Source organism: Budorcas taxicolor, chromosome 1, assembly GCF_023091745.1.
Source record: "Budorcas taxicolor isolate Tak-1 chromosome 1, Takin1.1, whole genome shotgun sequence".
Taxonomy (NCBI): Eukaryota; Metazoa; Chordata; class Mammalia; order Artiodactyla; family Bovidae; genus Budorcas; species Budorcas taxicolor.
The window spans coordinates 60,198,870-60,226,257 of NC_068910.1; the positions used below are offsets into that span (position 1 = coordinate 60,198,870).

The 27,388-nt window shown below is 45.7% G+C and overlaps 1 protein-coding gene across 4 annotated transcripts; it reads right to left on the reverse strand.

Moving 5' to 3' along the window:
* Positions 1-656: 656 nt before the first annotated feature.
* UBE2D4 (ubiquitin conjugating enzyme E2 D4 (putative)) lies at positions 657-26,501 on the reverse strand. Of its 4 annotated transcripts, none has more exons than XM_052653935.1 (9): positions 26,383-26,501; positions 16,774-16,837; positions 12,965-12,996; positions 12,798-12,875; positions 9,486-9,591; positions 7,701-7,794; positions 6,177-6,218; positions 5,275-5,305; positions 657-2,931 (listed from the first exon to the last, which is right to left on the reverse strand). In XM_052653935.1, exons 1-8 carry the CDS (start codon positions 26,404-26,406, stop codon positions 5,278-5,280), a joined length of 468 nt encoding a protein of 155 aa, XP_052509895.1. In that variant the 5' UTR covers positions 26,407-26,501; the 3' UTR covers positions 657-2,931; positions 5,275-5,277. The 4 variants fall into 4 exon arrangements, with proteins under 4 accessions (XP_052509895.1, XP_052512046.1, XP_052510548.1 ...); XM_052656086.1 differs by having other exon boundaries at positions 667-1,327; positions 5,263-5,305; XM_052654588.1 differs by having other exon boundaries at positions 668-1,327.
* Positions 26,502-27,388: the final 887 nt, after the last annotated feature.

The window sequence follows — 27,388 nt, forward strand, 5'->3', positions numbered from 1 at the left end:
CAATGAATATTCAGGACTGATTTCCTTTAGGATTGACTGGTTTGATCTCCTTGCTGTCCAAGGGACTCTCAAGAGTCTTCTCCAACACCACAGTTCAACAGCATCAATTCTTCAGCTCTCAGCTTTCTGTCTGACTCTCACATCCATACATGACTACTGGAAAAACCATAGCTTTGACTATACGGACCTTTGTTGGCAAAGTAATGTTTCTGCTTTTTAATATGCTGAGTTGTCATAGCTTTTATCCAAGGGGCAAACATCTTTTAATTTCATGGCTGCAGACATCATCTGCAGTGTCCTCAGTCTTGTCCAACTCTCCGTAATCTGTTCTTTCCTGATTGTTAATAAACTTTCTTGCAACAGGTAAGACCTTAGATTCTTTGCATCCTTACCAAGAGCTGAGGCCCATAGGAGGAAGGGTCTCCAAACTCTGCTTCTGCTGACAGTTCATAGTATTCTCACATGGCAAAAGGGACCAAGAAGCTCTCTGGGGCACCTCTTTTATAAGCACACTAATGCCATTAATGAGGGCTCCACTGCTGTGACCTAATCACCTCCCAAAGGCCTCACCTCCCAATATCATTACCTTAAGGGTTAAGATTTCAACAAAGGAATTTTGAGGGTACATAACCATTGAGACCACAACAATCAGTAGAAAATAATAGGTTTTTATTCAAAGTCTTCATCCACAGAAGTGTCAATTAACAAGAAAATAATTTTCTTAAAAACCACTAGGATTACATCTCTATGCTCCAGCCACACATGGCCACATTACTACAGAAAGGGAGAAATGAAATCATTGGTTTTCCTGCCCTAAAAAGAAAACTTGTTTATGTTGCATGGTAAGTGGAATCCAGTAAACAAATACTTCACATCTTGAGAGATTAAAAACAAAACAAAAACCCCCAAAGCTTCCTAGTTGAATCCTTGTTATGATTTAAACAGAGGGTAAGCAGGCAAGTATAGAAAGGTGGGAAGGCTGCAATCCTGAGCTTGATCTGTGACTCAGGCCCGCAGGTAGGGAGGGAATCGCCAATGTGGTCTGCTTGTCGTTTAAGGCTTGGCTACGAGGGGCTGCCACAAGTCAGTATGTGGTGTCTCACAGAAAGGGCAAAACCACCTCCTTCAGGAGAAGCAATGCTCTTTGCTGCCATCCTAACCCTTTACAGAGAGGGCACACTTGCTGCTCACATAGCTCTTTCTGTGAGGGCTTCTAGGTTCTCAAGTCTTACTGAAGCCTTGACTTCAAAGACCTGGAGGCATGTGTGCATCAGCCAAGCTCCCTGTTGTAGACAGATCAGCCCACAGCAAGAAGTCAGCAGAAATTCTAGAAGGTTCAAAGGGAACAGAAGGTACAGGTGATGGGGATTTTGCAGTTTAACTACAACTCTGCCAACATTTTAAACCCAAAGATGTTGACAAGTTATTGTTAGTTCCTCCTGTTCCAGGATGGTGTCCTGAGCTTGCTTCTGGTCACATGGCATGGGCGATCACAGTTTCCCAACTAGGGATTGAACCTGTGACCCTTACAGTGGAAGCACTGACTGCTAACCACTGGACTACCAGGTTATTCCTACTGCTGGATATTTGACACAGAAGAACTAGCCAAGTTCCCTCAGAAGGTTAGTTAGCCTTTCATCCCTTGCCTCTGCCACCCCCAACTTTACAGCCCATGCCTCCATCTGCATCCTTATTTCTGGAGCTGGTAGATCATTTTGCCCATTGAGCACGCCTGGCCTTCTAGTGCCCTGGCCAGGTCATTATTGCTCCTGGGAACAAGCTTTGAGATGAGGCTGGGCCCGGGACTAATGTCATTTCGTTCTTCATGTGGATAGAGGGACAGATGCAGCTCTGTGCCCATGTCCTTGCCCCTGCAAAGCCCCTGGCCCAGTGATGGTGCTTGTTTCCCTGGGAGTCTAGGGTGCGAAATGGTTTTACACACCAGCTTATATGAACTATGCCATCCACTTAATATGAAAATTGCTGTTCATCCTGCACTCCTCTGCCTTCAATGATTCTCCAGAAAGGTGAGCCCTGTGCCACTCAGAAGGTAACAGGGCCCCAATTTCAGAAGGGCCATGTGCGGGAGTGTCACCAGGTTGCTGAGTGAGCTCCCAGAATGTGCTGTGCTTGTTGGGGAACACAGTCCTTTGCCTGTAGGACCCTCCTCCCTGTCCATCCATCAGGCCCTACCCTAGTTTTAGCTCCTTCCTGAGGCCTGTGTAGTTCCAGTGAACTCCCAGAAAGCAACCACATTTTCTTTGTATAATTCTTTTCCTTTCCCCTCCCCTTCACACCTTGCATTTGGCAATTGCTCAGTCATTGCCTGGATAAAGCCACCTACAGTCATTAGAAAGTAATGACCAGCCAGCGGTGATGGACATTCCCCATGACTAGCCCCTTGAGCTACTGTGCGGGGGGCGGGGGGTGGGGATGGGCGCGGCGGGCGTGGGCAGCATAGGTGAGAGGCAGGCTCTGAGAGGGCTATTCTGTCATTACCTCTTAAAGTGGAGCCCAGCCAAGCCCGTGTACCCAGAGGTGAGCTCTGTTGCAGGGAGCTGGACAGCTCAAGTGGGGCCTATCTGACAGTAAGGATTAGAAGCCTGAGAGAAGTGTGGTGGAGATGGGGTAATATGGAGATGTGACGTTTTTTAGGAAAGTCAAGAAACCACTCACTATTTGGTTTGACAGAGGGTTTGCAGATTTTCTGTAGCTTTTTATTTTTGTTTTTAATAAAATCCCTCTGCCAACAGAAGAGAAACCCCAATGGTGGTCATGATGAGGCCAGCAGACTGGCTGGGAAGATCACCAGGCCTGAAGGAGCCAGTGTGCCTGCCTGCATGGCACCAGGCTGCTGTTGTGAGGGTGCTGGTGAGATAGGTTGGGGCCTGGGTCCCTTTACTGGAGTGCTCGCACCTGAACAAACATCTCCTTGAGCAACAGAACACAAAGAAACTATAAGGGACTAAAAATAACTTGACGAATGCACAGTTGGGGTCAATTCTGACTAATACAAAAAGACCAAAACCCAACTGTCATTTCTGAGGTACGGGGAGCAAAAGCAGGGTTCTGCACGATCCTTGCACACAGCACCACCATGTGGGCTGGCAGATCACCCAAGCCACCCTTTCAACCTGACCCACTGGTCCATCCTACCCTCACCTCATTTAAGAGACCAGCTCGCCCTGCCACCTGCAGGGGTCAAGCAAGGGCACTGGTTCACTTGTTCTTACTCCCCACTGCTGCAGCGTGAGTTCCAGTAAAGCCTTGCCTAAATTTCTTGTCTGATCTCTTATCAATTTCTATTGATCAAAGAGTCCAAGGACTCAGCTTGGTACCACTGGTAAGCCATCCTATTTCTCAGACCAGCTTTCATGGCTAGGTCTAATCCTCATTCAACCCTCACCCAGTGCTGCCAGGGAGGAAGCATGTGTCACAGTGAGAGCTGGAGGAACAGAGGCACAGAAGAGGGGGCAGGCGAGGGCAGGAGGGACAAGCGGCCCGTGCTGCTCCCAAGGCTTTCTCTTCCTCTACCAGAACAGGCCTTCGGGCCAGGAGCTCTGTTGACCAGTCTCACAAGCACCTCTTTATCACTTTAGGAGGCTTTGTCCTGAATTTGAGAGACAGAAACCTGCCTATTCTTGGGCCTCTGCGGTCAGGTGGTGTTGGATCCCATGGTGCTGACACATGGGTCAGCTGTGAGCTGCCAGGCCCACTGGACATGGGTGTTCTGGTCTTTTAACCCCTTGTCAGGAGATTTTGACCCTTTGCCATATTCTTGGAACTCTTGGGTCTTCCTATAGTCTGCTAAAGGATCAAGATCACAGCTCCATCCAGCAAACTGAGATACTTTTGGCCAGAGTTAAGTCATTTGTTCATGTTGGATTAATTGCTTAAGATCATGCAATTCCCTGGTATCTCTGGTCTATGGAGAAAACGAAGTATCACTGCACAGTTAAGATTTTTAGATCTGCTGTTAAGTTACTGACCTGGGACTCGCCTTGGAAACATGATATCTATACCTGTGTGATATCTGGGAGCTGCCTGCACACAGTGCATTTTAAAATAAGGGTTTCAACTTAAGAAGCCTGTCCTTCAGGCTAACCTGAGTGCTGGAAGGCTTGAAAATCAAGTTTCTCAGGGGTAGAGAGTCCAAGGAACTTGCCAGGGACAGCCCTGCAGAACATCACTGTGGTGGCCTGTCCATCACTTGGCTTGGCACAATACAGGCCTGTCCAAGTACAGAGTGCAAATCAAGCAAAAGGGTGAATGGTAATTCACAGTGGGGATCCCAAAGGATAATTTTACTTTTTCTATTGCATTATCACCAACAGAGACAGCAGGCTTGGGAAAATTTTAACTAGACAGAGAAAATTCATGAGCTTCTGGGGAGTCATAAGCTATTATGCTGGAAAGGCTGAAAATGGCACCCTCCAACTCAACACCAGCTTGGGCCTGGATATTCCTTCTCTGAACCTCTAACTTGTCTCTGAAATTGGAATCTGTCCCACCTCCCCACACTTTGTTATATTTGGTTCAAGGAGTATTATGGCCATTGTCTGAAATGGCAGAGTTGTGTGATGGCAGTGTTCCCAGGGGACACCTGAAGTTTATCATTTGGTTTAAGTAAAGACCAAAGGGGTGGCAGAGAGAGAAAAAATTAACAGGGCAAATCCTCACCATGGTACAAAGCAGGGAATGGAGCCCATGGAACACAGAAAGCAGCCTTGTAACTGAGGATCCTAAATGCGGAACCCTGTAAAGTTAACGCAGACCAGGCTCAGACTGCTGCCTGCTTTGCTAAGGAAGTGGTGGCGACTAATCCCAGCACTCTCGCTGAAAAGCAAGAACAGGGAAGCTGTGCTACAACTTCAGAGTTTCTGGAACAGGTCAGGCTCACGTGGTCATCTAGGGCTGATCCCCAGGTGCAAGGTCTGCAGGCCTCCTTCCAAACTCCACAGACTTGGCCATCTGGTTGAAGAATTTTAGTGTTTCTCCACTTCCTGGTCCTACTTACCCAAACATCATTCTCATATGGCTGTTCTGGGAGTGGACTAGCTTTGAAAACCACTTAGAAACGACAAGGCCAAATTGGATGTTCAGAGATGTGAAGTCCCTCAATTTTCCTCCTCTCTTCAGAGGTTCAATTAGAATAATCCCTTTACTACGCTTCTCCTCACTAACCTAATCTCAAACCTCTGAACTCTAAAGGCAGCTCTTGAAATGTGTTACATCAGAAATTTAAGAGAGGAGGCCAGTTACCCGATGGGCTACCTGTTAAAAGTTTCCATATCTTCTGTTCTGCCTGGAAAAAAAAAAGACTTAAATGTCAGTTATCATTTAGGGTTATGAGTGCATTACATTTTTATTTACATTTAACAAGTCCCTCTCTCTCCCTGTGTTCTGTTCAGTGAATGGCTCACACTTTGCCTTCATGTAGGCTCTGAGTGGGAGGAGGTGGGGTGGTGAAAATCTCATCAGATAGAAAAGCATAACCCAAATCTTTTCAGGTTTCATAATTTTGTTCTTGCTTCTAAAAGGACAGTCATCTCTCATGGCGTGTTATGTGCTTTATATCCTGACTTTCAATTTACAGCTTCTTGGTGTGGGAGGAGAGTGCCAGCACGTGGCACTGCCGAGGAAGACTGGTGGGAGCTGTGGGGCAAGGCCTCCACTTCCCAGTGACACTGTTCACAGTTCCCAGAACTCCTGGGATGAGGTGAGAGTCCTTAGGATGTGGTCTGTGGCAGACACGATGTGAGGAAAGCCTGCCCGCTCCTCCCTGGGCACTGAGTTCTAAAAGGCAAAGAGCACGTGGTAAGGGGCCAGACTGGGGCCCCTGTGTGGCGCCATGGTAAGCGATGCCGCCTGAGTGAGGCCAGGCAGGGGAGGCACACAAGTCCTCCGAATAGGTGAGCAGTGAGTTGGGGTGGAGGGACCAATTCCAATGTAGCCAGGAAGGCTGCAGATCACAACAGTGACTACTGATCTGGCATCAGAGACATGACGCTGTCAAAACCATGATGGCTGAGAGTAGTACCAACATGCTGTGGTTGGAGAATGTGGGTAATCAGCATTTGTCTGCAGAAGAGATGACGCTCTGTGAGTGGCTCAGCCAATAGCTCAGCTCAGCTTCTCTTGGACAATGTCTCCTGTAAAACCTCTGAGGCACTTACATAGCATATTTCTGTGTCCACTCTCTTGCTAGTCTGTTGTACCTGGAAGAAAAAAGTAGAGGAAGTGACACCCTCATTCATAATGGTCACTTCCTTTCATGTCCAGTAGAGAAAAGAACTGATATAGGGGAAATGCTGTTGCTTCTCATCAAATACCTAAGACGGATGAATGAATGAAATAGACCACCTGGAGCAGGAACATGTCATTCACGGCCATAAATCCCGAGCTTGGTGAGTCCTAGCAGTTCTTCACAACTATCTGCTGTGGAAGATTTAAGAGCGTAATAGACCTCCTCCCTGCCTCTCTCCTGTCTTTCAACATGGATGCATTTGGATCAGGAAGAGACACACAGAGGTCAGCTTGGGACAGTCCCTGGTATCTAGCACATGCGCTCCATGAATCTGGCCACCAGAGTGTGAGTAAGCGCCACCGTTGCCAGCCACAGAGCAGGTCTGGTGCCCATTGAGAATATGTGCATTTATCCACATTACTGTAATGAAACCTGGTGCCACGACACTGTAAGAGAGCTATGTAATCAGAGGAGACAGTGAAGAAAATCACTTCTGGTATATCTAAAATATATCATAACAAGTGTTGAAATAAATACAAATTAAGATCTCATCAATTAACGATCACTTTGTCATATAGGAGAACTGAAATGAGGGAAATAATGAGCTCTATAAAGGTTTCAAGAAATATATGCTGGAAAAAGCACATTCCATTCTAATCTCTTTAGACAGAAGAGAAATAATGAACTAAAAGACCTACTGGAAAGTTCTTTTAAAAGCCAGCAACTCCACCCTCTGCACCCTGCTCCTGCCCCTGGCTGCTCACAGGGCCACCACTGCTGATGCCTGGGGCCCGGCCATGTCCGGCCCTTTCTCGCAGTGCTGTCAGCTCTCAGAGGTTTTCACACAATGTACCTGCCTCAGCAGCCACAGACATCTGCTCAGGCTACAGTGCACATGGTCGTGTCTGGCCACATGAGTCAGAATTCTACAGTCAAGAGTCTGGAAATCAGAGAGTTGGCAGTGAGGGTCTGTCAGTAAATCAGGAACACACTGCTTACTTCTTAGCCTCAACTAGCAAACTGAGCACAGCAGTGCTTCCCACCTCAATCAGCCCTGGCCTCACCCTGGGCATATCTGAGCAGATAGCCCATTATCTTGTGATAAAATCCTTGTATTTTAATCCAGAATTTTCTTGCTGTCAGATTCTTCTGAGTCCATTGTTGGCTGACCACTGACATTATTGGCCTCAAGGGCAGGTTTGGCAATAATATTTTAGGATTCAGTAGTGGCAGCTGATGAGCTATCCAGGAGGGCAAACTGCTTTTATCTCCTTCTCCCTCCTCAGAGTCAAAGGATATGTTAGTGAGAGAGGCAGGAGTCTTAGCCCAGCTCAGAATGGGCAGGACGATGTCCATGGGAAAACCTCGTTGGCCTGGAAGCACCAGCTCAGGGTATTGCTGGGAGCTGCCTGGAGCAGCTGGGGCCCAAAGGCAACCCAAAGAGGACACGTACTTCTCTCTATCAGCCTTGTAGGTATGGGCTATTTCTGGCACCAGAGGGTCATCAGGGTTGGGGTCGCAGAGCAGAGAACAGATGGATAAGAGAACTGGAAAGAAAAGAAACAATAAGTCAACTGCAGTCACAAGGCTCCCAGGTCACCCCAGGTCCAGTGAGCCCCTCAAATTGAACTCTCTGTTGACAGAGCAACTATTTTCTCTTCAACATCCCATCAAAATTATTCTAATACCCCAAGAGTCTTGGGGTATCAGAATATGAATGTATTTACTTTGTCCATCTATCAGTTGAACAGCAACTTTACCCTGTGGTGTCCCAGTTCCATCTGCTCTAGGGCACTTCTGGCCTCCCCTTCCTGGTCTCAAAAGTCCTTTGGCTCCGTGCCATGTACCTTTGTTGTTTGGTCCCAGGGGCCCTGTTCACTATTAAAGAAACCAGAACTCAGAAGATTCTGGTAACCTGTCCAAGGTTAAAGACTTGGAACACCCACCAAATGGGTAAAAACAAGATTCAGAACCAGGTCTGTGTGACTGCCAAGCAAATGCACACTGCCCTACATTCTCAGTTCTGCTCTGGACCTGTGAGGACACTCCTACCAGGGAATGGTTGGAGGCTGAGGAAGTGGTGCTGCTGGGACTGTTAGGGTCTAGGCTAAATGCACTGTCAATCCTACCACCCCAAACAAGTATCATCCTTGCCTCAGTGAATCTATCCAAGTCCTGACCACAGTTAAACTATGGTAAACCAGGTACACTATGATTGAGGGATGATTTGTCTTTTTAAAGCTCTTCAACTCTCCTGCTGTTCTGAGCTCAAAGGATGTGTCATGAGAGGGCTAATTTCTTCCTTCCTTCCACATTCAAGTGTCTACTCCTGGCCATTCTGATTTCCTCTCCCTACTTTCTTAGACAGTGTCCTGACCCCCACACCCAAAGGCATGCTAGGCAGTGGGATGAGGATTCAGCTCAGAGAGGAGCAGGCCCCCAGTGTGGAATTGTCTCCTGGAGGCCTGAGTACTGGAGTCAGCTCTGCCTCCACGGCATCTGCATCACCACATTGGAGTGGGCAGCTTTCCCTGTAGATTTACCACGCAGTCTCAAAGAGCCTGCTCTGGTCAGCTGTCCTGGTGCCTTGTGTTCCCCCCACTGCTTCCTAAAGCTCTGCCACCTGCATTGCCTCACACTCCACTCTGTTTGTTGGCCTCTGGTACCCTGATTCTCTCAGGTTGCTTTTTTTACCACCTTACTCACTCCACTGACAGGTAACTCACACCCTCTGTGTTCAAGTCTCAGGGTTGTACAACCATGTTCAGCCTGTCTTAGTTGGGAAGGAGTATCTGCATCCTTTAAGCCCAGTTTAGACTGGTTTCTTCACCCTCACGCAGAGCACAGGCCCTGTGTCCTCTTCACTCAGGGCTGGTTCACAATCCATGTTGCATAAATGAATAAATGAGAGAATGGAGAAGGCAATGTAATATTTGCCTTTCTATTTACTTTTAGATCAAAAGTATAAATAGGATCAATATTTTCTTTTGCACCTGTGTAACAGTCTGGCTGGAGCACCCTGCAGCAACAGATCCAGGTGGACACTGTGGGGGTGGGGAAAGCACCACTTCGGACTCCTCCCCCTCCAGGCTGTGACCATGGGCTAGGACCGTGGCTGCTTCCCCGGAGCCTGAATTTGCTCTCAGGAGTGCAGGGGTAGAAACACTGCTGTGACAGAGATGGGGAGGAGACAGGCACTCACAGCATCAGAACCTAGTATACACATCTATCTTTTTACCTTTTGACACAGTCAGTGCTGGAGACCACTGGGACCGTAGGATGTCAAGGCAGATGCTGCCGTTGCTGTTGATGTTGGGATGATAAATTCTGGTTGTGAAAACAACCTGCAGAGATGAGAGACCTCAAGTCAGATAGACCACAGGGACATTCTAGATTGTTTATCTGTCTGGAAAATGAACCAAGTAAGGTGGAAATGACCACTACTAGGACATACCTGGCCCTGCACAATCCTGGGTGAGCTGGGCATTATTCCAAACCAGAATGGGATACAGGAAGGGGCACCTGGAGAAAAAGTCCCCCAACCCATTCCCTGCTGGGCTCTTGAACTAGATGCGGGGACTGACACCATCTCCCCCAGAAGAGTGTGCTCTGAGGGCTAACAAAAAGAGCAATGGCCAGGACTCAGAAGTCTTGTTGAATAATGGAGTTCTTAAGCCAGATGATGAATATGTGGGTATCCATTATATGATTATCTACAGTACTTTACATGCCTTGAAACAGTTTATAATAAAACAGGATTTTTTTTTTGTTGGCTTCATTTTAAAACTCACTTCAGAATATGAGCAGAAGGAAGGCTGTGTATGTGCGGCTCAGCATCTGTTACCAAATGACTTTTTCCAGGAGGGCTTCCATGGTGGCTCAAAGGGTAAAGAATCTGCCTGAAATGCAGGAGACTTCCTGACAGTCCCTGGGTTGGGAAGATCCAGTATACCCACTGCAGGATTTTTGCCTGGAGAACCCCATGGACAGAGGAGTCTGGCAGGCTACAGCCCACGGACTGTACAGAGTTGGACATGACTAAGTGACTAACACTTTCACTTTTCACTTTTTTCCAGGACACATCAAACTTCCAAAGTGACTCAGGCACTAAATATTTGCCTTATTCTTTATTATCTCCTGTAGAGAAGATCATGTAACCTTGCCAGATTCCCCTCATAGACCCAGAAAATTCTTGCCCAAACAGCAATCTTACTTTGTCTTGTTCTCCTGTGGAAAGGAGATTTTTAAAAAGACAGAAACACTTTCTTCTATCGTAGAAGACAATATTTTGGCACACAACTCTCCTTGTTACAGTAAACCCAGCTCACAGGGCTGACTTCAGTCTCTAATAATAGGCGCTGCTTTTGCTTTGTCTTGGGGCAATCAGGAATCCTGAAAATGCCCAACAGACACATAGGATTATATTCTATCTGTTTATTTTAAAAAAGATCAGCAGCAACTTATACGCTAATGAAGGGTATAAGATGCTACTTTACAAGACACTGCAGCAAATCTCAACAGGGAAAGGGGAGAGTGGGGGTAGATTCAAGACCATGAAATGTGCTTTTTCAACCAAACCCCTGAAATAACCGTTATACTTAAAAGAGGTATTTTACTATCTGTCCCCTTGTGCCCAGCACAACCCAGCCTTCTTCGTTAAAAACTGGCAAAGTCTCCAGAATCTTAGCCACATTTAACTCTGATTTAAAATATGGAGGCACCAATGGCCTCTGGTGGCAATGACCAGGGAGAGCTGTGGGCTGGGGAGCCCAGAGGGGCTTCTCCTCATTGCTTAGATAGAATGTGCACACAGGGGTGAAAGGTCTGACTTTAACCGAGCCATTAAGGTCAACCACAGGGCAGTAAGACACATCACAAACCCTGAGACAGGGGACCCTGGCACAGATTCAGGACTTCTTTGTAAGTCTTGCTAAAATGCAAAACTTTAGGTCAATCCTGAGAAAACAGCACACAAACCCCAAATAGGCGGGGGGAGGGTCTCTGACAATGATCATTACCTCTCAAGAGCATCAAGGTCATGAAAGACCAGAGGAGATGGAGGCTCTGTTACAGACTGTGGAGATGGAGGAGACAAGACAACAAATACAGGGCAGGGTTCTAGAACATGAGGAAAACTGGTAAAAAAGTAAGGCCATCGGTTTAGCTCTGAGCATGTGGCCAACACTGACTTCCTGAATTTGATGCTTGGACTTCAATAAACTAAGATGTTGACTTCAGGGAAAGCTAAACAAGGCATATGTGGAAAATATGTACTATTTTTGCAACATTTTTCTAAGTCTAAAATTAATTTAAAATAAAAAGTTACCAAAAAATAGGCTGACACATCGGGGTTCAAGTCCCACCCTCCACTATAAGCCACACCATTTTCAGGAAATAGAGTGCCCATTCAAAGCCTTGGTTTCCTCATTCACAACCAGAACTGACAATTTTATTTAAAAAATAAGAATTAAAATGGATATTGGCATATGAAGCAAAACCCTGGAGGATTGTATACTGTCCCTGTCCTGTCCTCACCTTTGGGGGCTTGAAAGGATAATCAGTAGGGCTATTAGCTGTGATCTTCTCTGGGGATAGGTTTATAAATAGACTGATTTCCATCTGTGTATTAGTTAGTTCTCCATATGCTCTAATTTTAAAATAACCCACTTTTATCAATTTTTCAATCAGAAAGATAAAAATGTTAAAAATGATGTGAATAACCTACAATCCCTGCTGTGTGACCACATCTGCCGGTGCTGTTGGCTCCACCTTGGAACATGCCACCTGCTTTGCCTTAACAACCAGTCTCTGCGCTACCCAGCCTCTCACCACAGCAGAGCAACTGACTGCACACCGTGGGTCCCCTCGGGGTCATCCTTCCCACCCCCAAACAAAGGCTTGCCCTCCAGTTCCCTGTGACCCTTTCCATGGTCAGGGTGATCCCACTACCACCTTCCCTCACTCTCCTATCCCACTTTGCTGCTCTGTGCTTCTCCTCAGCATGGCGTAGCTCTCATACTAAACTTCTCCCGCATGGGACTATGAATCTCAGGAAGGCAGGACTCCTCCAGGGGAAGGAAGGAGTGACTTGCCAGGGTCCTAGGCCAGCTTCTCTCCACCGGTGGACATTCAGGGCCATCCTGTGCAATTCAGGATGCTGAGCAGCATTCCTGGCCTCCACTAGATACTAGAAGCAATCCTCTCCCCACCTCCCATCTCAGGCTTTATTACCACAAAAATCTCAGTGTCCCTGGGGCAGGGGCTGAGAAGTCCTGTCCTAGACTGAAAGGGACTGCAGAGAAGGGAGCTGGAGCCTGAGACACATCCTAACTCAGCCACCCCACAAAGAACACCCCTGAAAACATGGCTTCAGTAGGAAGCCCTCACCACACCAGCCCTTGCTCACATGAACAGTGAGTCCTGAAAGCCCAGAGTTTAATTCCTGGCAAGCTGTACTCCTGGTGGTGGTAAGGGGCCCTGGGAAAAGCCCCGGGTGCAGCTTTCTGTACCAGTGACTTCATCACACACTGTTCCTGTCCCCTGTCCTCACCTTTGGGGGCTTGAAAGGATAATCGGTAGGGAAGTGGATGGTCAGGAAGAAAACGCCTCCTTGGTAAGGACTGTCATTCTGGAGAATGAGACACCGAAAGCAGATTAGTACATGTGCAAGAGGCACAACAGGTAAGGCAAGGGCTGCGCTGAGCAGCTGCTACCTACCGGGCCCATGATGGTGGCTTGCCAGTGGAACACTGCAAGACAAAAAAGAAACAGGAATGTGAGCCTCTCCAGCAAACACATCTCTCCACCAAAGAGGAGCTGCTCTGTTCAGAGGGTGCTGTTCACACACAAGCCTGCCCTCACTTCTGACACCAACCACCTCTGTAGGGGTTTCTGCAATTTAACTGGACTCCAGACTCATGAAAGATTGTTGTCCTCACAGCTCTGATTTATCACAGTGAAAGGCTGAGGTCAATGTCAGGTGAGGGAAGAGCTCATGGGGAAAGTTCCAGGCAGAGTCCAAATGTAGACCTTCAACTGTCCTCTTCCCTGGAGTCCTGGCATTAATGTGTGACAATACACGGAATACTGCCTACTGGGATGCTCACCCCTGGTTCAGCGTACAGAGCTTTTACTGGAACTCCATCACGTTAGCAGGATGGATTAATGGACTATTCACATGGCTGATCTATGTCTCTAGTTCCTCTGGCAATGATCCCAAACCTCCACCTTAAACCAGCTGGCTGGTCTGTCTAGTGTGGCCTGCCCCCACCTGACTCACATTGCTGGTTTGGGTCAAGGCCTAAACAGTCCTATAAGGCAGGGTAGTTTAGACATTGCTTTCCTGAGGCTAGGGTCAAAGGCCAGATCTTTTAAGGACAAAATTAAATTCTTTACTATCCAGGTGCCAGTAAACTACAATTCAATCTTTGCATAGAATTAAGCCTTAGGTAGGCTTTAGCCACTTTCCATGTTACTTTTATAAACCTCTCTTCTCCTTAGTTCTTCACTATTTACTCTGAAGCCTTCTCCAAAGGGTCTCTTCCAGGAGTCAATCACTGCCTGTGGCCCTGGGGCTTCAGTGGCTATTTCCCACCTGTGTCCTCTTACACATCCCCAGGACTAGGTGACAAGCCAAGAGCAGCCCCTCGTGTTCTTCCCTCCCAGGCTCCCACCAACCTGGTGGTCAGGCCACGTCCCTGCTTAGAATGTGAGAGCTTTCTCTTTCTCTGCACGTCACACCTGCTGCCCTCTCTGGAGTCAGGCTACTTTTACTGCTGTACACAGCTCTAGAAAAGCTCCTGTACGCTCAGCAAGACTGGCCTAGAGCAGGCGGATGACTCAGTTCCAAAGCTCCCAGGACACTGTCCAGTCTTTGTGGAAAGTGCCTATATACCCACCTGGGGGGTGTGCTGAGAACATCTGAGGGATCTGTTATTCTCTAGGGAATTCTGTCTCATGGTTCCATCATGGGTGTGAAATCAGCCCCAATTTTCAGACCTGGTCCTGTACTGGGTTTCCTGCCATCTATTCAAATATCTCACAGACTCTGCCCTTGCCAGCAGACAGGAAATTGCCAAAGCGGGAGGAGGGGAAGGAATTGAAGGGACAAGAGAAGAGGTTTCCCAAGCTCCTACAGGTATCCAAAGATAGTCACAGCAGCCCTTGCCCTTTTTCAAATGTTTCAAGAAATGCTACTGATGGGAACACTTTTATCTACAATGAGGCTGCCTAAGCTAATAAAGTGTCACGTCTTTTTCTTTTGACTGCTTTTATTCCAACTCTTACTAATCATTAGCTGGTAGGTATACATTTTCCTAATCATGGTATAGAATGGAATTCTTTATTAAACAAATGTTTTTTGATAATTAATATACAGAGAAAGGGAGGAGTAGATAATATGAGTGGTTCCTTCTGGCAAACAGGTGTCCCATTCACTTTAACTCCTGAGGTCTGCTGAGGGGCTGAGCAGAACCCAAAGGCACAGTCAGAACAGAAGCCTCCAAAAGAGACAGGAAGAGAAAAGAAATTGCAGAGGGATTCCGGAAAGGGGCTGTTAACTCACAGGGCAGGCATGAAATGGCCCCAAAAGGTTAGCTAGTTTCCAAGACTGTGCAAACCTCATCTAAACTCAGGTACTGAGTATGGAGAGTGGCTAGACTCTCAGATAAAGATGGCTGCTTACCAGTACAGGGCTGCAGTGAAGGGTGAGAATGTGTGGTGCAGAGGAACACCAAGGGGTACCTTTAGAAAGTGGAAGCTGAATCATTACCAGTTCAATCTTATCCATAACCCCAGTTTACATTATTTTAAGCAACAGGTAAGAGGGGGAAAATATGTTACTGAGACCTATGACACTTGGAAGGACAACACAGATCAAATAACAAACCGGTGAAGCTACACTTGTTCACCAACTCTGCATATGCAATGGGAATCATTTCTGTTCTGCTCTAAAAAATTATTTAAACTCTCACATAAAGCTTCTGGAATCCTCCATTTTCAGTAGCTGTCTGCCCATTTTCAGTTCCTCTAAGCATCAGCCCACAGAACATGCAGGAACACACACATATGACTTCTTCCTCACATATGACTACTTCCTCTTTTTTTTTTCTCATCTCTGTGAAATTTCTCTTTCTTGCATTTTGACACAATAAAAGTTTTTTTTTCTAATGTAGCATATGGCTTTCCTGGTGGCTCAGACAGTAAAGAATCTGCCTGCATATGAGAGACCCAGGTTTGATCCCTGGGTCGGGAAGATTCCCTGGAGAAGGGAATGGCTACCCACTCCAGTATTCTTGCCTGGAGAATTCCATGGGGTTGCAAAGAGTTGGACACGAAAATGTAGCATAAAACATGTCATTTAAGCCATTTTTAAGTGTCACGTCAGTGGCATTAAGTGCATTCAGAGTGCAGTGCAACCACCACCATTATCCATTTCTGCAACTTTTCCATCACTCCAAACAGAAATTCTGTACCATGAAACATTTTCCCATTTCTGCTTCCTCTCAGTGTCTACAAACCCCTCTACTCTACTTTCTGTCTCTATATCTGCCTTGTCTAGCTAGATAGTTCATATAAATGGAATCATATAATATCTGCTGTTTTGTTTCTGGCTTATTTTATATGGCATATTTTCAAGATTCATCCATGTTATTACATATGTCAGAACTTTGTCCATTTTTATTGCTAAATAATATGCTATTGTGTATATATATGTATATACACACACATATATACCACTTTATTTATTAATTTGTTAATGGGCATGTAATGGGGGATTGTTAATGGGGGATTATAAACAGTGGTGCAATGAACACTGATATATGAGTTCTGTTTGAGTACCTGTTTTTAATTCTTTGGTGTCCTTGAAGGGCACCACCCCTCTTTTTACACAGTCTTTCCTTCTTCCGCCTACTTTTCCTTCAGATGCAGCTTTTAGAGCCTCACAGTAAAGGATGAGCATCCCAGAGTCTAAGATGCTCAGAAAGTAGAGGTGAAGTGGGATAGCAGAGTAGATTTGGGATATCCAAGTGTTGGGCGGCAAGGCCTACGGCCAGTCGGCCACAGAGGGCAGCAGAGGGCTGCCCATTGCAGCTCCCTCAGTCTCCCCCTGGGAGGAGAAGTGGGAGAAAAGAACTGTCCCTTCCCTTCGCAGAAGCAAGGAGCTAGCCCCATTCCCCACCCTTCACCAGCCCTCCCGTTCTACCCCCAAGTGCAACAGCAAAAGGTCCTCCATGATTAGCTTCATGACCATTTTTCCAGCAATGCCCCAAGTTTTAGTTGGCTTTCCAGATGGCTTTCTTGTGCCCTAGTGGAAGGAGATGGTGATTTCCAGCAACATCTTGACCACCTGGGCTATGAAGTCAATGCATCTAATGAAAAAGCTACTCATAAGTAAAGGAAGAGAAAGCAACAGTAACAACAGTAGGTTTTCTTAAAACAAAAAAACAAAAAAAACTGAGGGATGGATAAATTTGGGGGTCTTAATTGCAAGGCTCATGGGATCTGGAGCCCTGAAGGGTACTTACAATCATCTCCCACAGGTCCTGCGGAGCACTGGGCAGGGGGGTCCCTCTGCAAGTCAGTTAATTCCTGGAACACAAAATAGTGAGCTCAGAGCTGGGGTGTGAACTGGGGATACTGCTCTACACCCCACACGTTTTGGCCAGAAGTACATTCTCCTAGTGGGAGGGGGCTTCCAGACTTCAGCAGGCGGTGAGACTGGCTAATGAAAACAAGTGATCTGTAATACCCTTGAAAACAAGGGTCTGCTCATGGCTGTGAAGATACGTGTGAAAAATGTATTACCATTTCCAATTAATAAGCTAGAAAATTGAGAGGTAAAGAGGTTAAGTTACTTACCCAAGGTCACAGCACTGAAAGGGGGCAGGGCCCCAACACCACTCAGGTGGAGAAGGGCAGGGGCTGGGCTTTAGCTCTGAGCTCCTGAATGGAAGCACTCAGCCCAGAGGAAGTGCCCAGTCAAGGACAGGGCTCCTGTATTTCAATCTTTCTGCCCCACTGCTGCCCTACTCGCCACTGGTTGTATGGGAGTCCTCAGCCTCCAAGTGGGAGATGAAGGACATGTGAGCCAGTCTAGCACAACTATACTATGTACCAATGGGGGGAAATAGGAATTACATTATAACTGGATTCCCTAAATGGGATACAACTTGTGGACATAATCCCCAAAAGTTATCCTAGCCCAGCATGAGCCTCAAGGTCTAAGATTTTGGGCAGTGACTTAAAAACTATAGTTTGCATGAACTAGGATGTTTCCTAACACTCCTTACTCTCCCTAGGTTCCAGATCTGGGTAAACTTCTTGTGGTCTCCAGAGGGGTTCGAAAGAGAAGGAATGAGGCACAAGTAATGGTCCATCAGGTTGCAGGGAAACTCCTCAGAGGATGGCAAACCCCAGGGTCTAGGGCATTATGTATGAAGTTTAAACCTAGCTGATCACATTCCTCCTTACCTGAACAATACTTGAAACTGAGCTCATCCACAAAGAACCTCCTGATCCCACCTTGTAATCTCTGGGCATGCTGATCATTCTAATAATGCCTGCCTCTCTGGCCGTTCTGTACTTATCCCATCTACACACAAATACAATTGGCCACAGTGGGAATATTTATTTTACAGAAGCCAGCAAGTACCACAAGTCAGGGCCAAGTTTTATTCCAGAGGGGGGTTGGTTTTTAAACACCTACTAGTATACCACTGGTCAGTTCTTAGCTGCTGCTGCTGCTAAGTCGCTTTAGTCATGTTTGACTCTGTGCGACCCCATAGACAGCAGCCTACCAGGCTCCCCCGTCCCTGGGATTCTCCAGGCAAGAACACCGGAGTTGTTTGCCATTTCCCTCTCCAAGGCATGAAAGTGAAAAGTGAAAGTGAAGTCGCTCAGTCATGTCCGACTCTTAGCGACCTCATGGACTGCAGCCTACCAGGCTCCTCCGTCCATGGGATTTTCCAGGCAAGAGTACTGGAGTGGGCTGCCATTGCCTTCTCTGTCTTAGCTAGTATCTAATGTATCTAAATAGGTTACTCTTGATAAGCACGAAGTACCCAGTGTTACTAGTTGTCACAATAGAAATGAGCTTGGGGAAAAACTAATGTCAGGTGAGGGGACCAGAGTACATGCTCAGAAATGCAGCATGCCTACAGAACGCTCCACAGAACAGTCCCTTGCCTGTTTACCTCTGCTTTGCGCTTCCACACCTCTACAACCACTCTGTAGGGGACTATTTATACTCCCTGCAATGCTGTATGAATGAATGAGCTCTGTAATGAGGCTGAGAGATCACATGAGCAACTGGGGGCAGGAAAGCTAGCTGCTGCTGCTAAGTTGCTTGTCATGTCCGACTCTGTGTGACCCCACAGACGGCAGCCCACCAGGCTTCCCCGTCCCTGGGATTCTCCAAGCAAGAACACTGGAGTGGGTTTCCACTTCCTTCTCCAATGCATGAAAGTGAAAAGTGAAAGTGAAGTTGCTCAGTTGTGTCCGACTCTTTGCGACTCCGTGGACTGCAGCCTACCAGGCTCTTCCATCCATGGAATTTTCCAGGCAAGAGTATCTGACCAATTCCCCCCAACTCACCAGGTTTCTCCATACCTCCAGGCACCTACATGGGGTGTTTCCTGTCCCTAGAAGGTAAATACCTTGTAAAGGGTGTGGTGAATGGTTACTAAGAGCTGATGATTCCTGAAGGCCCAGAAGTGGGTCTCAACTGACAGAGACTCTAACTAGCACCAATGAGTTTCAAATGCTAATTGGCATTTCAAGGAAGAACAATGTGAGTTGAAAGAAACTAGTCTACCAATATATTGCATTCCTGTGCTTTCCCAACAGAGGCCAGAAGACCCAGATCTGAGTTCCAGCTTTGTCACTGGGAAAACAACTTTGACCTCTTTGGACCTCAGTATAAATTATCTGTTGAGTTGTAATTACATTTGTCTACCAACTGGCCAGTACTAATATTTGGCTATAATTCTGTAATGTTTATAATGTACACAAATGTACTTGGTAAAAAATCAAGGATGACAGTGTATAGAGGACTCAGTTATTAGCATTATAATAAGAAGAATGAGGACTGTATAGAGATACCTAGTACTGGAAGAGTACAGAAGAAACTAAGGACACTAATCACACCTTGGGAGAGGAACTGGGTGGCTGCGGACAGGAGTGGATGGGAGAGTTTTCCCTGTAGACCCTTTTGCATTTTTTGAATTTTGAACCATGGGAATTTATTACCTAAACGATAAATGCATAAATATTTCATAAATTGTAAAGGACTAAGCAGGTTAACATTGTGTAATACTTATTGTTATAAGTAACACTGATGATAAGCGAGTCTTGAAAAGGAAAAAGGTTAAAGTAGAGTGGATTACCAGAGGAAAATAGTGAAGCAAACATAGTACACACTCATTTCTTTTACTGTGCTGTACTCAATTCAAGATTTCATTCAATGAAAGACACAGTCTTATAGGCAACTAAGAAAGAAAACACACTGGCAATTAAACTAAGACCAAATGCATTCTTTTCATTTTTTAATTGGATAGTCTTTTATTCTCGTGTTGTCAGAATTTTTACATATTCTGGATATATATCCCTTTTCAGATATTAATATTTGAGAAATACTTTCCTCCATTCTGTGGGCTGTATTATTGCTATCTTTAAATTTTTAAGTATAGTTGATTTACAGTGCTGTGTTATTTTCAGGTCTACACCAAAGTGATTCAGTTTTATAATTTTTTTTTTCTTTTTCAGATGCTTTTCCATTATAGGTTATTGCAAGACATTGAATATAGTTCCCTGGGTTATACAGTAGGTCCTTGTGTATTTTATACTGTGTATCTGTTAAACCCAAACTCCTAACTTATCACCCCCTCTTCCCCTTTGGTAACCATAAGTTTGTTTTCTATGTCTGATTTCTACTTTGTAAATCAGTTCATTTTTGTATAATTAAAAAAAAAAAAAAACTCCACATATAAGTGATATCCTACGAGATTCTTTACTCTTAAAATTTTAATCTTAATTTGAAACTAAGCTTTAAGTCAAAGCTATGGTTTTTCCAGTAGTCACGTGTGGATGTGAGAGCTGAGCACGGAAGAATTCATGCTTTTGAAATGTGGTGCTGGATAAGATTCTTGAGAGTCCCTTGAAATACAAGGAGATCAAACCAGTCAATCCTTTAAATCAACCCTGAATTTTCATTGGAAGGACTAATGCTGAAGCTCCAATACTTCGGCTACTTGCTGAGAAGAGCTGACTCACTGGAAAAAATCTTGATGCTGGGAAAGACTGAGGGCAGATGGACCAAAAGGCAACAGAGGATGATGAGATGGTTGAATAGCATCATTGACTCAATGCACATGAGTTTGAGCAACTCCAGGAGACAGTGAAGGACAGGGAAGCTTGGCATGCTACAGTTCATGGCGTTGCAAAGAGGCAGACACAACTTACTGACTAAACAACAACAACAAAAAGCTTACTTGGGCATATGTTTTCATTTTAAAATCATTCATGCATAGCAAAAAAGGAGTAGAAGACAAGTGAAATAAATAAATGGGCTCTCCTCGTTTAGAGTCTATACTAACCCAGGGTCACGGGTATCCTCACAGTCATTCCCTGTGCCTTCCAGGCAATGGTGATGTGGCAATTCTTAAACAGCCCTCCATGAACGTTTCTGGAGTTTTCTTACAGAAAGGCCCACAATACACAATCTTTTGCACAAACTTCAGCAAATATAGGTGAGCCAGCCTCACTGACTAGACGGTACACAGTATCTTCCTTTCTGTGGTCTATGAAACATTTGGTTAGCTTGGCATGGAAATAAAGAACTGCAGTCCCTTTTCCAGCAACATTTATTCCATTAATATAAAATTTATTCCTCACTGTTCTGTTTCTGTGCCTGTGTTCACAAAAGCTTTAACCTTCAGCATTAAATCAAAATATCTTTTTGGAGACATTTTTAAAGCAATTAAACAACACATCAACAATGCACTTAACCTCAATATACACTGCTGTGACATGGCTTTCACACAGTGACAGTCATACTGCCAGTGATTTTAAGCAGCATCCCAATTTCAAAGGTGTGAAATGTAAAAAACTGTTCATCTTAGAGTAGATGTAAATATGGTATTATCTATACTTTCCTGGTTTTGCAAGTTATCTCTAAAGAACAATTAATATTTATAGTCAGACCATTACATCTACCACTGTGGACAAGAATCCCTTAGAAAAAATGGAGTAGCCCTCATAGTCAACAAAAGAGCCCGAAATGCAGTACCTGGGTGCAATCTCAAAAACGACAGAATGATCTCTGTTTGTTTCCAAGCCAAATCACTCCAATCTATGCCCCAATCACTAATGCCAAAGAAGATGAAGCTGAACAGTTCTATTGAGACCTATAAGACTTTCTAGAGCTAACAGCAAAAAAAAAAAAAGATGTCCTTTTCATCATAGAGGAAGTGAAGTGAAGTGAAGTGAAGTGAAGTTGCTCAGTCGTGCTCAACTCTTTGTGACCCCATGGACTGTAACTTACAAGGCTCCTCTGCGCATGGAATTTTCCAGGCAAGAGTACTGGAGTGGGTTGCCATTTCCTTCTCCAGGGAATCTTCCCGACCCAGGCATTGAACCCAGGTCTCCCACGTTGCAGGCAGATGCTTTACCGTCTGAGCCACCAGGGAAGCCCCCATCACAGAGGACTAGAATGCAAAAGCAAGAAGTCAAGAGTAACAGGCAAGTTTGGCCTTGGAGTACAAAATGAAACAGGGCAAAGGCTAACAGAGTTCTGCCAAGAGAACACATTGGTCATAGCAAACACCCTCTTCCAACAACACAAGAGAAGACTCTACACATGGTCATCACCAGATGGTCAATACCAAAATCAGATTGATTATATTCTTTGCAGCTGAAGATGGAGAAGTTCTATACAGTCAGCAAAAACAAGACTGGGAGCTGACTGTGGCTCAGATCATGAACTCTTTATTGCCAAATTCACATTTAAATTGAAGAATGTATGGAAAATCACTAGACCATTCAGGTACAACCTAAATCAAATCCCTTATGACTATACAGTGGAAGTGAGGAATAGATCTGAGGGACTAGATCTGATAGATAGAGTGCCTGAAGAACTATGGGTGGAGGTTTTGTGACATTGTACAGGAGGCAGTGGTCAAAATCATCCCCAATAAAAATGCAAAAAGGCAAAATGGTTGTCTGAGGATGCCTTACAAATAGCTGAGAAAAGAAGAGTAGTGAAAGGAAAAGGAAAGATATATTATTAATCTGAATGCTGAGTTTCAAAGAATAGAAAACAGAGATAAGAAAGCCTTTCTCAGTGATCAGTGCAAAGAAATAGAGGAAAACAATAGAATGGGAAAGACTAGAGATCTCTTCAAGAGAATCAGAGATATCAAGGGAACATTTCATGCAAAGATGGGCTCAATAAAGGACAGAAATGGTATGGACCTAACAGAAGCAGAAGAGATTAAGAAGAGGTGGCAGAAATACACAGAGAACTATACACAAAAGATGTTAGAGCCAGATCACCACAATGGTGTGATCACTCACCTAGAGCCAGACATCCTGGAATGTGAAGTCAAGTGGGTCTTAGGAAGCATCACTCTGAACAAAGCTAGCGGAGGTGATGGAATTCCAGCTGAGCTAATTCAAATCTTAAAAGATGATGCTGTGAAAGTGCTGCACTCAATATGCCAGCAAATGTGGAAAACTCAGCAGTTGCCACGAGACTGGAAAATGTTAGTTTTCATTCCAATCCCTAAGGCAATGCCAAAGAATGTTCAAACTACCACACAATTGCACTCATCTCACATGCCAGCAAATTAATGCTCAAAGTTCTCCAAGCCAGGCTTCAACAGTACATGAACTGAGAACTTTCAGATGTTCAAGCTGCATTTTAAAAAGGCAGAGGAACCAGGGGACAAATTGCCAACATCGGTTCGATCACTGAAAAAACAAAAGAGTTCCAGCAAAACATCTATTTCCACTTTATTGACTATGCCAAAGCCTTTGACTGTGTGAAAGTGAAGTCGCTTAGTTGTGCCCGACTCTTTGTGACCCCATGGATAGTAGCCTGCACCAAGCTCCTCCGTCCATGGGATTTTCAAGCCAAGAGTACTGGAGTGGGTTGCAATTTTCTTCTCCAGGGAATCTTCCCAACCCAGGGATGGAACCCAGGTCTCTCACATTGTAGACACACACTTTACCATCTGAGCTACCAGGGATCACAACAAACTGTGGAACATTCTTAAAAAGATGGGGATACCAGACCACCTTACCTGACTTCTGAGAAATCTGTAGGCAGGTTAGGAAGCAACAGTTAGAACCAAACATGGAAAAATGGACTGGTTCTGAATGGGGAAAGGAGTACAAGGCTGTATATTGTCACCTTGCTTATTTAACTTACATGCAGAGTACATCATGCGAAATACTGGGCTGGATAAAGCATAAGCTGGAATCAAGATTGCCAGGAGAAAAAAAAAAACTGCCAGGAAAAATATCAATAACCTCAGATATGCAGATAACACCACCCTTATGGCAGAAAGTGAAGAACTAAAGAGCCTCTTGATTAAGGGGAATGAGGGGCGTGAAAAAGTTGGCTTAAAGCTCAACATTCAGAAAACAAGATCACTTCATGGCAAATAGATGGGGAAACAATGGAAGCAGGGACAGACTTCATTTTCTTGGGCTCCAAAATCACTGCAGATGGTGACTGCAGCCATGAAATTAAAAGATACTTGCTCCTTGGAAGAAAAGCTATGACAAACCTAGACAGCATATTTTAAGGCAGCTTTTCACTCTCCTCTTTCACTTTCATCAAAAGGCTCTTTAGTTCCTCTTCACTTTCTCATAGTTCTCCTTTTTACAAATCTTATCAGTCTGTATGTTCAGACATGGAAGTTCAAACCTACACCCTTATCTCCCTCACCCTACTCCCTGCCTTCAAAATATTTGATTTCCAACACAGGCAATAACACTGCCATCCAATCAGTTATCCACGCTGTGCATCCCCCTCTCTCACTTTCACCACATACTCTTTTTCAAGTTCTGTCGATTATACCCTTTGCATGTCATCCAAGCACAGTTCCTGTCTTGGCATCTGCTCCACGGTCAGTCACTTGGACGACAGCTTCACTGGACGTTCACACTGGCCTCAGTTCCCCCTCTGGCCACCCCAGGCTACAGCAGAGCCAGAAGCCTCTTTTCACGACAGAGATTTGAGCATATCATTCACCTGTCTCAAAGTCCTAGGATAACAGATGACCTCTTTCAGAGACTAATTTGCTAAATACATTATTTTTAGGAGAGCTGTTTATTAAAAATGAGCCTTATCCTTAGCATCCCCTTGATGCTTTTGAATCGTGCTACTAGAGAAGACTCTTGAGAGTCCCTTGGACTGCAAGGACATCAAACCAAACCAGTCAATTCTAAAGGAAATCAACCCTGAATATTCATTGATAGTATTGATGCCGATGCTCCAATACTTTGGCCACTTGATGTGAAGAGCCAACTCATTGGAAAAGACCCTGATGTTGGGAAAGACTGAAGGCAAAAGGAGAAGGGGACAGCAGAGAATGAGATGGTTAGACAGCATCACTGACTCAATGGACATGAATTTGAGCAAACTCTGGGAGATAGTGGAGGACAGAGGAGCCTGGTGTGCTGCAGTCCGTGGGATGCAAAGTCAGACAGCACTTAGCGACTGAACAACAACATCATATTCTTAAGAGATCCTGCAATCCCACCTCAGGCAATCAAACCTAAGCTCACCATGTTGCTTTTAGTCGCTAAGTCACAGCCGACTCTCGGGACCCCATGGACTATATCCCACCAGGCTTCTCTGTTCATGGGATTTTCCAGGCAAGAATACTGGAGTGGGTTGCCATTTCCTTCTCCAGGGGATCTTCCTAACACAGGGATCGAACTAGAGTCTCCTGCATTGACCAAATTCACCATACAATGGTGCTTATCACAGAATTATTTACTTCCTATAAAATTTAGAATGTCAGTGGTCGTTAATTCATACTGAGCGCTTGATATATTCCACGCATGTACTAAACATGTATCATCTAAGCCTAAAAAAAGAAAAAAAAAAAAACCCAACTTATAAAAACAGGAGGACACGGAGGCTGGGAATGATTAAGTTCCTTGCCTTCTGACATACATTTCCATGTGTTTATTCACTACAGGTAATGATTAACTAAATTAATGGTCATATACTTTTGGAAAGCTGACGTTAAAAACTACAGTTATGAATACTATTTAACAACACGAAAAATGCCTACGTTTAATGCTATGTGAAACAGAGGGATGCAAAGTGTAATTTTTTTTTTAAGAAAAGGGAAAAGACTGATAGTAGATATACTACGATGTAAACAAATAATATAGCATAACTGAAAATATTTTTTCTTCCTATTGTGCATTCTCCAAATTCTAGTTAATATATTAAATGTCCATACGGACTCCCAATTACCTACAGGATAAAAAAGTTATCTTAGCACTGCCCCTAATACCCCCACCCTAGTCCTGCCCAACCACTCCCATCCCCTCTTCCAGCGGCACTTAAACCTCAGTCATGCTCTCCCCACTCCAAGCCCAGCCAGGGCATCTCTCCAAGACCGCGAACCCCCTTGTTCCTTTTCTGCATTTGTAGAGGTTCGTACTCATCCCTTAGAATCCAGCTCCAGCCTCGACTCCGCTGACCAGCCCTCCAGACACCCCCACAAGGGCATGCCCTCCTTCCTCTGAGGCCAGGCGCTACCTCTCCGCCCAGGCGCCCGGAACACAGCGTCCAAGGTGCAGGGAGCCCGCACCTTGCCACAGATGCCGAGATGGGAGGCGAGGGAGGGGTGTGGAACGCTAACCCTCCGTGGCTCCGCCCGGGGCCCCGCCCCGTCCCGCGCGACGCTAACCCCACGTGATGCCGCCCCGCCCCCGCGCGCTGCGCGGTACCCTTTTAAGGGCGCGCGGGCGGCGCTTCCGCCTCCCTCCCTGGCAGGTGTTACCGTTCTCTGCTCGGTCTCGGCTGCCGTTCGTTTGGCGGCCGTGGCGTCCCCACCCGGGAGTCAATGCTTCGGACTCGCAAGGAGCCCTCAGGCGGAAGGACTTCTTACCTTCTGGATCCTCTTCAGCGCCATCTTACCCCCGCTGCTGGGGACGGGGGCGCCTGGCCCGGGGCTGCCAGAGGCGGCCCGCTGCCGGCTCGGCCGCCGCGCAGCGCTGCAAGCTGGGAACGGCCGCTTGTGCGCGTGCGCGCCGCGGGGCACTGTGGGTAGGCGCTCCGCGTGTGGCAGGTACCGGCGCCGGCAAGCAGAGCGGGCCTGGCCTGGAGAAACTGCCATGTCGGCTGTTGCCTTTCCTCTGCTTTACGTCCCCCCGCCACCTTACCTCCGGGTTGCCGATGGCCTGGGGAGGCCTGCGGAGAGGGGCGCTGGTTGGTTTAACACAGGACATGCCCAGGTCGTGCCCTTTTAGCTTCCACCTGTGTTTCATCCCAGGCTTTCACATATTCCTGTACATAGTGGTTCTTAGTGGTTCTGCTTTGAACTTAAGTCTGTAAGTATTCATACCCTTTCGTTTGTTATATGTCAAATATGTTACAGTTCTTTCCATAGAAATACATGCAGTAGAGCTCTATATGCAGTGGACCTGGAGGTGTGCATTTTCAGTAATCTTTCAGTCTTTTTTAATGGACAGCCAGGGTTGAGAACCACAGCCTCAAAAGTGTGCATATCCAAACTTAAACTGTGTCTTTTTCCTCCTTAAAACCTGACAGGCATCTTGGTCAGAGTTCGCGATTAGGAACAATTAATGTGTGTCGTAAAGTCAGTTTAATGAGTTGCAGCTCATCTAGGGTGCCAGCAATAGGGCTTGGAGTGGGGCGTGTGTTCCTAGCCAGACTGAGGCAGGGTCCTGGCAGTGAGAGCACCAAATCCTAACCACTAGACATGTGGTCAGTGAAAGCCCTGGCTCTTTGGCTTTGCAGAGAATGCCCCAGAGAAGGAAAGTAGTGAAGCAAATAAAGGATTTAATAGGAAAAAGAATACAGGACTTACTGAGAGTGAGTCGCTGAGTCACACCCTCAAGGTAGTTAGAATTACCTTTATGGGGCATTTCTTC